Raw genomic sequence first — 13,651 nt, forward strand, 5'->3', positions numbered from 1 at the left:
GACCCACCCTTCTCCCCAGCAACCCAGGTAGGTGGGAGGCAGCTGCAGGCACCAGCCTGGCAGTCAGGCCAGATGGGTGGAGTTGAATGAATCTAACCTGGAATTTCAACCTGAACAACAGGTGAGGGGGGAAAAGCAACAGAGAGAAGGGGCAGTTTGGCAACTTGGAAATGTTCTCGTGCCTTGCCCCTTGCCCGCCACCCCCCACCCCCGCCTGAAAAATACCCCAGGGTGACTTTTCAAAGTGTCTGCGCTGATTGGGTTGCAGGATCCGGCTGCGTGGTGCCCCCTCCGAGGCTGCCCGAGCACCTCCCGAGCGCTGCCCTCCTTGGTTACCCTCCGCGGCGCGCCCGGCCCCCCTCCTCGGAGAGGCAGGGCGGGGGGATCGGATTAGTCTTTGTTTTCGACGCGAAAAGAGCCGAGCGCCGCCAGGGGGAGGCTCGCCAGGGCAGGGTCCCGGGATCCGCCCGGGCAGGGCGCTCGGCCGGGACCCCCGCGAAGGCGCGCCCCCCCGCCCCCCAGCCGGCCCGCGCGGCCTCTGTCCCCGAGTGCCCTCTCTCTGCGGCAGGCGGCCTCGGTACGCAAACGCGCCATGTCCCCCATTGTCCGGCCTCGAGAGGAGCGAGCGGCCGCCGGGCGGGGGGAGGTCAGTGGGGTCGGGAGCGCAGGGCTCCCCGGGGCGCTGGGCCCGCAGGGAGTGGCAGGAAGTGGGGCCCTCGGGCCGGGCTCGGAGAGGGCCTAGGCGGGGAGGTCCGTGCGCCCCACCCCGTGCGGCCCGGGGCTGCAGAGGCGCCGGAGGGGAGGGCGGGAGCGGCCGTCCCCAGGGTGGCGGCCGGGCCAGGGAGGGCGGACCGCGGGGGGGTGGGTGGGGAGGTCCTGCAGGTGCAAAGGCTCGGCGCCCGGGCCAGACCCTGCCCCCACCCGCTCGCGGGTCGCCCGCTCGGCCCCCTCCCCCTCCCGGGAACTCCCGGTTTTCGTGCAGCCCCGGGCCCGGCAGGGGGGGCCGCGGCGGGGCTCGGCGGGGCCGCACGTGCGCGCCCTCCCGGGCGGGGGAGTCCCCGGCGAGCACGTGCCGCGGCGCGCGGGGGGCGGGGAGTCCCGCGGCCGCCTTCATTGCCGCCGCTGCTGCCGCCGCGGCCGCCGCTGCCTCTTCCTTCCTCCCGCGCCGTCCCCTCCTCGGCTCGGGCGGGGGCTCCGCGCTCCGAGCTCGGCTGGGCCAGGCGCCCCGGGCGGCAGCGGCGGCGGCGGCGGCGGCGGCGGAGGTGGCGGCGGCGCGCGGGCCGGGAAACTTTGCCCCTTTGTGCGCTCCGCCCCGGAGGCGGCGGGCAGGTCGGTGCAGTCGGTGCCTTTCCGGCTCCGGGGTGGGGGAGGGGCGGCCACGGGGGAGGGGACGGCTCGGGGCTGGCCGGAGGGGCCGCTACTTTGTTGCGGGGGGCGCTGCGGGGTCACCGTGTAGCGGGGCCGGGCGGGGGCGGCGGGGCGGGGCGGGGGCCGCGGAGCCGCCGGAGGAGCCGGGCGGCGGAGGCCCCAGAACAAAGGAGCCCGGGCGGCGGCGCGCGCGCAGCCCGGGCCGAGCCGGAGCGCGCCCCCCTCCCTTCGCCCCCCCCCCTCCGGCGGGGCGGGCCGCCCCCCTCCCGGGACCGGGCGGCGGCGGGAGGGGCGGCCGGCGCGGGAGAGCCTGCACGCGACCCCCTCCCAGGCCGCTTCCGTGCAGGGGGCGCCCGGACGGCCCCGCGGAGCGCGGCTCTCTGCAAACTTTATTCTGCAAGCTCTGCCCCCGTTGGGGAGGCCCCAGCGACCTCCAGCGAGGGGTGTGTGTGTGTGTGTGTGTGTGTGTGTGGGAATTGGGGGAAACTCTCCGGCCCGTGGGGGTGGGGCAGAGAACAACTTTCTTATAAACCACCTTGATCAGCACCTCCCATGCGTCGCCCAGGTTCCCTGAACAACACCCCATCCGACCCCCGCCGCCTCCTCCCTCAGATAAGACGTGGGTGCCAGTGCTCCCTGCCAGGGGGCTCTGGGCAGAACTTCATGGAGCCAGCCCTTCATCTCTTCCCCCATGTTCTCTCTCCCCAGCTGCAGGAAAAGGCAACACGTGAAAGTTGTCTGAGCCCCAGGTGATGCTACTTTCTTCCCCTTTCTGTCTTTTCCAGGCAGCCTTGCCTCCACCATCCTGACTCGGGAAGAGGGACATCGGGAGAAACTCGCCCTGCTCTGCCCCCGCCACACACCTGTCCGCCTCATGCCTGCGTCCGGGGCGGGTGAGGGTGCGGAGCCCTCCGGGCCAAGATGATCCCTTCTCTGGGCGCTGCTGCTGCCGTCCTGCCCCAGACCCTGGGCCCCAGCGCGTGGGCGAGCGGCCCCCAGCCGAGCCCCGCCGGACTGTTGCGGAGGAGGTGAAGACGGTGGAGAAGAGGCACTCACCCAGAGACTGGAGCTGCAAGCCTCCGCCTTGTAGGACCGTGACTGTGCTAGGGAGGAAGGACGTGTGGGTGGCCTTCGCGGGCAGGCGGGCAGGCGGGAAGCTGGACAGTGGCTCTGCCCAGGCACCTATGCCCCCGCGTCTGGCAGCGGCATGAGCCAGTTTCAGGTACCCCTGGCCGTGCAGCCGGAGCTGCCGGGCCTTTATGACTTTCCTCAGGGCCAGGTCATGGTGGGGGGCTTCCAGGGGCCTGGGCTCCCCATGGCTGGGAGCGAACCTCCGCTCCGAGGAGGGGGCGGGGATGGGCGAAAGAAGCGGAAACGGTGCGGCACCTGTGAGCCTTGCCGAAGGCCCGCCAACTGCGGGGCGTGCACCAGTTGTACCAACCGCCGCACGCACCAGATCTGCAAGCTGCGCAAGTGTGAGGTGCTCAAGAAGAAAGTGGCGCTTCTCAAGGAGGTAAGCGGGCCTGCACGCGTCTGGCTACCCTGTCCCTTCCTCGGGGCGGCTGAATGGTTCCCGAGGGTCTGGCTCGAGAGAGCTCGGTCCTTCCGCGCGTTCGGAGCCTCGTGGTCCCGCGTGGCGTGCGCTCCTTGGCCGGGCTGATCATTTCTAAGTATCTGGGTCGCAGAGGACTCCAGAGTGAGCACGCTCATCTCTGATGTCTGCGTTTGTCCCTGGACAGTGATAGCCAGCTTAATCTCTAGGGGTTTCTCGTCCTGCTGGGAGCCTCGGATGCATTTCAAGGTCACACCAATGCCTGGGGGATGTGGAGGGTGGTGGTGGTGTCTGGTAAGGGATGGAAGCGGGTGGGTTTGGAAAGAAGAATTTGGAGTGGTTTTATGATTTTATGGTGCCCTGATGCAGTAGGATATTTCTTTCCATAAACCTTTTTTTTTTTTTGGAAGGGAGTACCTTTTTTTTTCCTCAGAAAGACGGCAGGGAATTTTATGGGAAAACCAGGATTTGGGTTCCCCTACAAAGTATATCTTAAAAGTCAACGGCTGTTATCTCCCTGTCTCAGGACCTGGCTCCGTGCCTTGGTGTATCCGAAGCACTCAGTTACTAATTGAATGAATGACACGTTTTTTGACACATTGTCACCCGCAGGAAGGAGCACTCCTTTATTTGGAGTAGCGGCGGTCTGGTCGCGGGAGGGAAGGAGGAGCTGGGATGAGATCAAAGGAGGGACATAGAGGGGCAGTGACCCTGCCCTGGCCATCTTTTCCTGCCACAAGGTTAGTGGCGGCCGCCCCAGCGGAGAGTTGGCAGGAGCAGCGCGGGAGGCGCGGTGCGGCGGCTGAGGTCGCTTCAGGCAGCGGGACTGGCGCTGGACAGAGGCGGAGGCCTGCGCTGTCCGCGGCGCTCCCGGCTCTGCCACGGAGCCCTCCGCCTGGGCCTGCCTTCTCCTCGGGGAAATGGAGGGGCTGTGCTTGATGGCCGGGGAAGCCCTTTCCAGCTGTGAGCCGCCGTGCGTGCGTTTGCGGGCGAGCACGTGAGGGCGAGGGCACCTGTGGCTTCGATGGGCCGGCGGCCGGCGCTGGGGTTTCCCTCACCGCCTGGTGCAGAGCGGTGCCCGGGGCTCGGGGGTGTGGGCCTGTGGCTGGAGGATGAGTCCACGAGTCGGGGGCAGGGACGTGCGTGTTGCGCGTGTTGCTGGGATGCTCTGCTCCCTCTCACCTCGCCTTGTCCACTCCCAGTGGAAGCAGCACATCCCGGTCTGGGCCTCACAGACGCCGTGCCCTGGTGAACGCAGACATCTGGATCACATCTGCAGCTCCCAGCCCAACTTGGGAGAAGCGTCCAGCCCCTTTCTGTGGCTGGTGTTGGGGGAGTCGGCATCTGCTGGACCGGGGCCATCTCTGAGAGGGGCTGAGCTTTACTCCTGGGCATGAGATCTGGTGTTTGGGGGAGAGGAGAACCTGCCCAGTCTACTCTGTAAAGCTGGGTGGGTATCCTTCCTCCCTCCCTCCCTTCCTTCCAGTGCTCACCTCCTCCGATGCTTGTAGTCTCACTCCATTCCTCCTGCAGTCAGACCTGAGGGGTGGGGCCTGAGCTTTATTTCTAGGCTGGATGTTTCTGGAACCAGTGGTCCTCGTGAACCAAGTTTAAGCTCTTTTTTTTTTTTTTTCCTGGCAACGATGAGGCATACCTGAGGGAGGGGGTTGGAGGGAGGCCAGAGTCCCGTCTTCCCGGTGTGAGCTGCCGGGTGGTCGGAGTTACGATACCGGGACTTGGGTTGGCTGAGGCTCAGGACAGCCCTGTGAGAGACGTCTGCATCCCTGCGGACCTGGCCACGGCCGCCGGGTCAGGGAAAGTGCGCTGCCGGCCTGCGGAGTCCCCTCCGGGGCAGAAGGTCCGCCTGCCGCCCGGACAGCGTCTCCCAGTTTCTGGAGCAACAATGGAAAGGAGACAATGCAGGGAGCTTTTTCTAAAGCTAATTTTCTTTGGCCTAAAGAGGAGTACTTTGTCTTAATAATAGGTCCTTTCACTCCTTAATGTTTCAAATGTGCTTTTTTAAAAATATATATATATTATTTATTTATTTTTATGAAATCAAGGTATTGATAGAAAGTTGATTTTTTTTTAAAAGAAGTCTTTACTAAGCAAAGTACAAAATGACAACTATTAACCTGTCTCCATAATTTAAAAAAAAAATTCACTTTTTAATCCTCAACTTAGGATATGTTTTTGTTTGTTTTGAGAGAGAGAGAGAGGAAGGAACATCGATTTGTTCTACATATTTATGCATTGACTGGTTGATTCTTGTATGTGCCTGGACCAGGGACCAAATAAACAACCTTGGCCGACGCCCTAACCAGCTGAGCTCCTTGGTCAGGGCCTGTCTCCATGTGGATGTATTTTATTGGTCTGTGAAGGCCAAAATCGTGACAGCCACTGCCAGGCTGCGTTCATTTAATGGAAGCACCTCCAGCAGAGCTGATCTTCCCAGAGGCTCCGCCTGAGTGGAAGCAGCCCAGCACTTTCCAGGCCCCCAGCCTTAACCCTTCCATCTGAGCAGCCGGGTAGCAGAGGAACAGGTCCCAGGCCTGGGGTGGTGGGAAAGGAGAGGACAGGATCCTGGCCTCAGAGTTCTCCTTGGTTTGGGCTCAGGAATATAACGTGAGCATTGGACCCACCCTCTTCGGGTGGAGCAGGACACAGCATCCCGGGAGTCTCGGGAACCAGACCATCTCCGAGCACCCCAGCTGCCTGGTATTTCCTCTTCTGGGCACCCTTCCTCCTGCCGTCCTGTCTCCACCTCCCCCGGCTTCCTTTGCGCTGTCTGTCGACAGCTGCTTTGGATCATCCTGTAAGTGGGGAACCGTTATCTTGGTTTCCCCGGCTTCCTTCCCTGCTCCGCACTCTTTCTCCAGCGGGAGGGTGGGTGGCCGTGCTGGGGAGGCCTGTCAGCAGAGAAGCTCAGCACGTGAAGCAGCCCCCAGAGTGGGCCCTCCCACCGAGGCCGGCGGCTACCGCTCTGGCTCCTAGCGTGCGGTAACACACCTGAAGGGGTTCCTTCCCGTTTCGCCGTCTTCCTTTCTGGTTTCCGGAAGGATTTAGATCCTGGGCTCCTGAGACAGCGGGTTAGGAAAGTCAGATTTGGTGGGTGTGGAGACACAGGGACCTCAGAGGAACAGGTCACCCGAAGCCCTCTCCCGAGCACCGGCTTTCTCATTTTGTCAGGCTGGGTGACCCTTCTTTGCAGGGTTTGTTGTGAGAATTGAGGTACAGTATGCATAAAGCCTGGCACATAGTAGGTAGGTCATCAGTGGATAGCGACAGAGCAGTCCTAGGACATCTAGGAAAGAATTAATCTTTGTGCCTCAACAGCTGTGCATTGGTGAGCCTCTGTTTTGTAATTGTAAAGGTGCAATTCACCTGGGATGTTATCTCCAGACATTCCCGCACATGCTCACAGAAGAATTGTGGCGGGCAGAGGGAAGGAGCAGTTTGCCAGCCTCTGCTGGGGCGGGGGCTGGACAGCAGGAGCAAGGAGCCACTCCGGTCCTGGCTGAAAAGTTGCTCATGGGGGCGGGAAGTGAACGCTTTGGGGAAAAACAAACAACTTGTATTAAAAAATGTATGCATAAGGGTGGAAGCATGACTGAGAATTTTAGTGAAAATGGAAAGGGGATATATATATATATATATATATATATATATATATATATATATATATATATATATGGTGTGAGAGACACTGTCTTCACCCTCAGCCATGTGTTAGAAACTGCTCCTCAGCACAATTTTGAGACAAGATCTTTTGGAATTAGGCATCTCCCAGCAATATTGGACCCCCTGATGGATGCTTGCCTCGTTGGTTGGTAGGTCTGTCTTCCTGAAGATAGAGGCTGTGAGGCGGGATCCAGCCCCCCAGCAAAGGGAGAGCTGATGGGTGAAGAAGAAGTGTTGAGACATTAGAGGAAGGGACCCCCTCTTAGCAGCTGTGCGGCAGGGGGTGGGGGGGGCGTGTGAGGTGGCGTGGGGAGGCGGGGGGGGGGGGGAGAAGGCTGGACAAGGAGACTTGCTTGCCGTGGACTTGAGACAATTGTTTTTTTCAACAAGTTTTGAACCCCCAGGCCACAGACTCTAAAAGGGAAGTTAGCTGGAGGGGTAGGATGGCTTTTTTAAGAAGGAAATGCTGACGGAACAGTCCTGCATGGTGCCCTGAGGAGAGGAAGATGGTGGGGGAGGGGAAGAACTGCTGCCTGGTGAGTGCAGGGGGCAGCAGACCCCCGCGCTCCTCCTGTGCGTGACACCGAAGGCAGATCCGAGTGGCCCGACCCCTCAGGAGGAGGGGCAGGAACTCCAGTGGCCAGAATGTGCTGAGGCCGGTGGAAAATACTCAAGACAATAAAAAGCCTTTTGTATATTCCCAGCAAGAAGGAGAAGGCAGGAATAGGCTCACGACTTCAGGGAGCACAACCAGAGACGCACAGAGAGCGCGCAGCCGTGGGGCCGGCTCAGGAGGCGAGGAGTACACGGGAGGACCACCGTGCTGTGGTTAGGAAGGCAGAGCAGCCCCGCCCTGCCCGCGTCTGAGTCCCTGGCTCCCTGGCTCCGGCTGGACACCTCAGCTTCGCGTGTGGAAGGACGTCTCTCTGAGTTACGATGGTGGGAAGGGAGCCAGAGGACCAGGGACAGGTGAGAAGTCCACATTTGCGAAGAGATTTTGGAAAAATGTCGTCTGGCATCCGTTTCTGACAGATCAGGAGCAGGTTGTTACGGCGGCGGTGGGCGAGGCGTTAGAAAGGCCGGTGGTGAGCTTTGAGGGCTCCTGTGGTTCCTGACAAAGCTGCCCAGTCGAACTAACACATACCTGGATTTCTGCACATAAATGCCGGTGTGTCCTGCCAGCCTCTCGGGCAGATCAGAGGGCCGGCTGTCTCCTTCAGGTCATCCCGAAGAGCTGGCGCGGGGATAGCTGCCCGGGTTCAATCTTCCTATCAGCCGTGTGGGTCAGGGGTTCCCACATGGGGGTCACCTGGGCCCCACCCCCAGCGATCTGGTTGAATTGGTCTGAGGTGAACCCAGGTGATCTGGGGCCCCCAGGTGTATCTAATGTGTAGTCAGGGTGCAAGTCCTGGGGTGCAGGTGAGAGCTGAGGTGATGGGCACCTACCTGGGCTCTTCTGTAACTGGCTCCCCTGAGTCTTGGGCACCTGAATGCTTCACACGCATGCATTCCCACTTTGCTAATCGGGGGACCAGCAGCATCACCATCACCCGGGAGCTTGTTAGAGTGCAGACTCTCCGGCCCCACCTTAGACCTGGTGAGTCAGGATCTCCACTGGAATGAGGTGCCCAGGGCATTTGATGTCCCCGAGAGGTTGAGGAGCTGGTGGCTGGGAGAAGGGAGGGGGGCACGGAGGACAGAAATAAGTCTTGATAAACTCCAGTTGCCATCAAGGTTAAAGAGGATGGCCTCACTTATTTCTGTAACCTGTAGGCCAAGGAGATCAGAACCTCTTGAGATTTCTTCCAAGTTTATTCTTGTTCTTCTGGAGCCCAGTCCTGCTAACCTAGTGCAGTGGTCGGCAAACTGTGGCTCGCGAGCCACCTTCAGTTCTTTGGCCCCTTGAGTGTGGCTCTTCCACAAGATACCATGGCCTGTGCGAGTCTGTTTTGAAGAAGTGGCGTTAGAAGTAGTTCAAGTTTAAAAAATTTGGCTCTCCAAAGAAATTTCAATCGTTGTCCTGTTGATATTTGGCTCTGTGGACTAATGAGTTTGCTGACCGCTGACCTAGTGAGTTATGAAAACCCGTTGGGAATCTGTGTGTGTCCTGAGAGGCGTCAGGAAAGGGCTCTCCGATGTTTGCTGCTCAGCAGTCTGACTCGATGCTGGAGCCCACGAGCGAGGTGTGGCTGAAGGTGACGTGAGGAGAAAGGCGGGGCTCACAGAATCCTGGGAGCATGGAAGGGGCTGGAGGCGTCCACATCTCCCGTGTGCCCTCTTCGTAAGATGCGGATTGGAGTAAGTGTGTTGGATCTGTGGGTAGGTGGGGGTGGGGTGCGGGCATCCAGCCGAACAGTAGATCGGGGGGTTGAGGAGATTGGGGCAGTCTGGAACGCTGGACCCAAAGAAACTTCGCGGGATGTCACTGGGGTGAATCCGAAGCCCTGTACCTGTTTTTAAAAAGAGAAGAAATGCGTGCACAGGTCAGGAACCCTGCCTCCCTAGCAGGTAGGAGGGGCTGAGACTGTAAAAGGGACACTGTGGCCTGTATGGAGGGGATCTGTCAGCGTGGTCCTATGAGAGACAACGGAAGGAAACGGGCCTGCTCGCCTTGGGAATGGGTAGAGAAGTACAGACCCAGTCCCCCCTCGTGTGGAGGAGGGAGTGAGTCCTGTGGAGGAGAGGGGTGTGCAGAACATGTCTTAGTGGGTGGGAGCTACCAGCAGGTGCATTGAACCCTCGTTAGAAAGGAGAAGTGTCTCATGGTTGTAGCTGATCCAAGATGGAGGAGCAAACCCTCCGCGGCGGTGCGCATCCTGGTGGGCAGAGGCCGCGCTGCGTGGCGGGATGTTCCGAGGACTCCCGAGGGCGGGCCTCCGCACGTGGGGGCTCTGCTAAGACTCAGTAAAGGACAATGTCCAGGCTCTCTCCGTGCTCCTCCGATAGCCACATGGCAGAGGAAGCATCTCCTTTAGCTTATGAGGATTTTGTCAAGTTCTGGACAATCTTAGACGCAGGTCTATCTCGGGCCTCCGTCGGAGTAGAATCTGGGAACTTTCTGAAAACTTCAGCCAAATGTTGTGAATGTGCAGGGGCTTCTTTTCTCAGGGGAGTGGGCCCACGGTTTTCAGTACATATATATAATTGGTTTTTTACAGAGAGGAAGGGAGAGGGATAGAGAGTTAGAAACATGAATGAGAGAGAAACATCGATCAGTTGCCTCCTGCACACTCTCTACTGGGGGTGTGCCTGCAAGCAAGGTGCATACTCTTGACTGAAATTGAACCTGGGACTTGAGTCCACAGGCCGACGCTCTATCCACTGAGCCAAACCGGGTAGGGCTTCAGTAGATTCTTAGGAGTATTCGTGACCTCCCCACATTTAACAAGCATGCTCTACCTGAGCTGTCTAGTTATGGTAGCCGTTAGCCACATGGTGGCTATTTAAATTCAAATTAATCAAAATTAAGTTCAGCATTAGCTGCTTCTCAAGTGCTCTATCTCGGCTTGCTCTCCTGGTTGGCGGCTTATGCGTTGACCACGCAGATAATATTCCAGCGTTGTGGGGAATTCTGTGGGACAAGGATATGGGAGACTCACTCTTGTCTTATTTTTTCTCTCTGCCTTACTTTGTATTGGTTGCTCTGCCCTTTGAGGGTGAGCTCTGAGTGTCCCGGTTCCCTCTTCAATGCTGGGGATGGCCCTGGAGCCCGACCCACAGGTTGAGAATCGCTAGCAGGGTCGCCGAAGACCATCCGAAAACACAGATATTTACATTACGATTCATAACAGTAGCAAAATGACAGTTATGAAGTAGCAACGAAAGTAATTTTATGGCTGGGGGGTCACCACAACATGAGGAACTGTATTAAAGGGTCGTGGCATTAGGAAGATTGAGAACCACTGGACTAGAAGGCGGTGAGGTGACTGGGTGAGTAGGGAGGACCACATTGGGGGTCTCAGGAGTTGTCACTAACTCCCCGCTTGCCTTCCCATCGATTTTTAAAAATGATTTTTAAAACATCCATGCCCTAGCTGGTTTGGCTCAATGGATAGAGCGTCTGCCTGTGGACTGAAGGTCCCAGGTTCGATTCTGGTCAGGGCACATGCCTGGGTTGCGGGCTCGATCTCCAGTGGGAGGTGTGCAGGGGGGCAACCAATCAATGATTCTCTCTCATCGTGGATGTTTCTGTCTCTCCCTCTCCCTTCCTCTCTGAAATCAATAAAAAATGTTTTTTAAAAATAAATATCCTCCCCCGAGGGTATGTTTCCATTGATTTTGAGAAAGAGAGAGAGACAGAGACAGAGACAGACAGACATCAATGTGAGAGAAACATCGATTGGTTGCTTCTCATATGTGCCCCAACTGGGCATCAAATCTACAGCCCTTCCAGGGTATAGGACAGGACAACACCAACTGAGCCCCCTGACGGGGCCGCCGCGACCCCCCCCTCCCCCCATCACTTCTTTCCAGTCCGGGTGGATTGAGAGCAGGACGCCAGGAAGGGACCTCTTCTCCCGGAGCCCTGCTGCGGCCCTGCTGGCTGTTCTAGGGCGAGCCTCCAGGGTGGCTGTGGCCGCTGAGTGTCGGTGCAGGGCCGAGGCCGTGGTCCCCTGGAGTGGACACACACCTCTCCGTGGCCTTGTCTCCCGTCATTTGCATAAGAAATCTGATCGCCTAAGTTCCGGTCACTAAGCGAGAGGAAAAAAGAAAGTCGCAGCCCAGCGTGGGGTGCCTGGCCGGCCTTCAGCCGCAGGTCCTGGGGTTGCTCCCTCCCTTGGGGCCGCCCGAGCTCTGTTCCTGCCCCGTCAGGCCCCACGCCCCGCACCCGGGCGGAGAGTGCGTGGACAGGCCAGTGCCCCTCCCGCCACGGGCCGAGCAGCAGTTCCAGGTCCTCCACGTGGGAGGGAGGTCACACGGGCAGAGTCATCGGGGGCATCTGCCAGACTGCACGTGCCCCGTGGCATCCCACCCCTCCTGGTCTCGGCAGGAAGCTGGGGAGATGCCGGGAGGGAAACAAGACAGAAGGTGCTGGACTAGAGTCTGCCCCACGTCTGAGCCGCTCCTTGTCTCATGTCTTCTCTCTGCCTCACTTTTTATTTTGGTTGCTCTGCCCTTTGAGGGTGAGCTCTGAGTGTCCCAGTTCCCTCTTCAACGCCGGGGATGGCCCTGGAGCCCGAGGAGAGAGGGGGACGGCACGCTCTCAGGAGGAGGGCCGGGTCCTGTCTGAGCTGTCTTCTCGCTGCAGGACAGGCAGCCATCGGGTGGAGGAGAGCTCTGGCCCCTGGGGCAGCGGGGTGTGTGTGTGTGTGTGTGTGTGTGTGTGTGCAGCTCATCTCTCTGGCGCAGCTTCAGTTTCCCGAGGCAGGCAGGACATCATCCGCTTTTCCGTGCAGACCTGTGAGCTGCTTTCCCGGTCTCCGTCGCCCGGGACTGGCTGTGTGCGAAGCTGCGGCTGAGCCTGCGCTACGGGGCAGGGGGGGGCAGCGTGCACTCTGTCCCTAATGAGCTCAGTCTGTGGAGGGATGGGAGGGGAAGCAAACAATTACCGAGCAGTTGGGTAGGGAGGGCGGCAGGCAGGGATGCCCCAGGGCAGAGCCCAGACTTGAGTCATCTCTGGGCCCAGAGAGCCCAGGGGTGAAGGAAGGGACCTGTTCGGAGGGTTTCAGGAGCGCCGTATGTGAAGGATTGGGGTGGGGAGACGCCCAGGAGGAGGGAGGACGGGAGCCCGGGGTGTGGAGATGCTGCCCCAATGCTCGAAGGCTCGTCCCTGGCGGCAGGGGTGTGGGAGGACACAGCTCTCCTGGGAGGTTTTCCCGAGCCCGCTCCCAGGTTCCTGAGCCACTCCGCGTTCCCGACCCACCTCTTCACCTCTGGGGCTACTGACCTGGGCTCTGGGACGGTTGGTCCCAGGCTGCTGACTGTGGAGTGGGGAGACCCTGATGAGGTGCCCGGACCACAGTCCTCCTCACAGGCACCTGGGGGCCTGCGGAGTCCGGGTGCGGACAGAGCCCGGCAGCCCGGTGCCTGCTGTTTGTTGGTAGCGACACGTGCAGGCGGAGTTGCCGTCTGGCTCTGACTCTTTTCCCGTGGATGTTGCTGGATTCAGTCTGGTTCTGCTGTATTTCCGAGGAGGAGCACCTTTTCTTCTATCGCTACTGCTCTCCTCCTCCTCTTCCTCTTCTTCCTCCTCCTCCCCCCCTCCTCCTCCCTTCTCCTCCTCCTCCCTTCTCCTTCTCTTCCTCCCTTCTCCTCCTCCTCCTCCTTCTTTTCCTCTCCCTCCTACTACTCCTCCTCCTCCCTTCTTCTCTTCCTCCCTCCTCTTCCTCCTCCTCCTCCTCCTCCTTCTTTCTGAGATTGCCGTTGACACAGACTTCCGCTGCCAAAGCTAATTGTGAGGCCTGATCAGTGAATGAAGGCGAAGGCAGTTCCCATGACAACCACGAAGAGTTTCAAATATAGGGGATGATGCATGTGACGGGCTGCAGTTACCGGGGTGGAAGTGGATGCGTGGACACCGGGGACTTAAACATAGGCTCCGAAGGCGGAGGTGTGAGGAAGAAGGGAGGGAGGAAGGTCACGGACTTCCCCCACAGTCTTCCACGCGCCCCGGTGTGTGGAACATGGGATAAAACCCCGCGGCGGCTCTGCAGAGGCGCGGCTCCAGCCCTTCTGGTTGGAGAGGCGGGACACGCGGAGAGACAGGCAGCCGCGCCGAGTGTCAGACGAGAAACGCTACAAGTGCTGTCGGCTGGCAGAGCACCGTAGTAACCCGAGAGGGCTTCCTGGAGGAAGTGGGCTTGTGCGGAGCGTTGAAATGAAGCTTTGTGGGGTGTGACCTCCTTCAGGACACAGCCATGGCCTGGGAGGAGAAGGATGCCTACCCACTGCCCCTGGAAGAGGTAGGTTGATAGGAAAATCCTAGGGCTACAGAGAGCAGCACAGACGGTACAGCTACAAATCCAGAGCCCTGCTTAGTCCTCTTCCAGCTGTGAGAATGGGGGCAAGGTACTTAGCCTCTCTGTATCTCGATTTCCCCATCTCTAGAAT

The 13,651-nt window shown here is 59.5% G+C and overlaps 1 protein-coding gene across 3 annotated transcripts in view; it reads left to right on the forward strand.

Moving 5' to 3' along the window:
* The first annotated feature begins 391 nt into the window (after positions 1–391).
* The window catches only part of TET3 (tet methylcytosine dioxygenase 3), a 93,236-nt gene continuing 79,976 nt past the window's right edge, over positions 392–13,651 (forward strand). The window contains exons 1-2 of one of the 3 annotated variants that reach the window (XM_084901264.1): positions 392–577; positions 2,154–2,881. In XM_084901264.1, coding sequence (XP_084757390.1) covers positions 2,576–2,881 — 306 coding nt within the window. In that variant the 5' untranslated portion in view covers positions 392–577; positions 2,154–2,575. Of the gene's footprint in view, positions 578–643; positions 1,330–1,560; positions 1,812–2,153; positions 2,882–13,651 lie in introns of those variants that run through there. The other 2 variants (XM_084901262.1, XM_084901263.1) reach the window with 2 other exon arrangements.

The sequence above is a fragment of the Pipistrellus hanaki genome (assembly GCF_964339955.1).
Source record: "Pipistrellus hanaki genome assembly, chromosome: 12".
NCBI classification, from domain to species: Eukaryota; Metazoa; Chordata; class Mammalia; order Chiroptera; family Vespertilionidae; genus Pipistrellus; species Pipistrellus hanaki.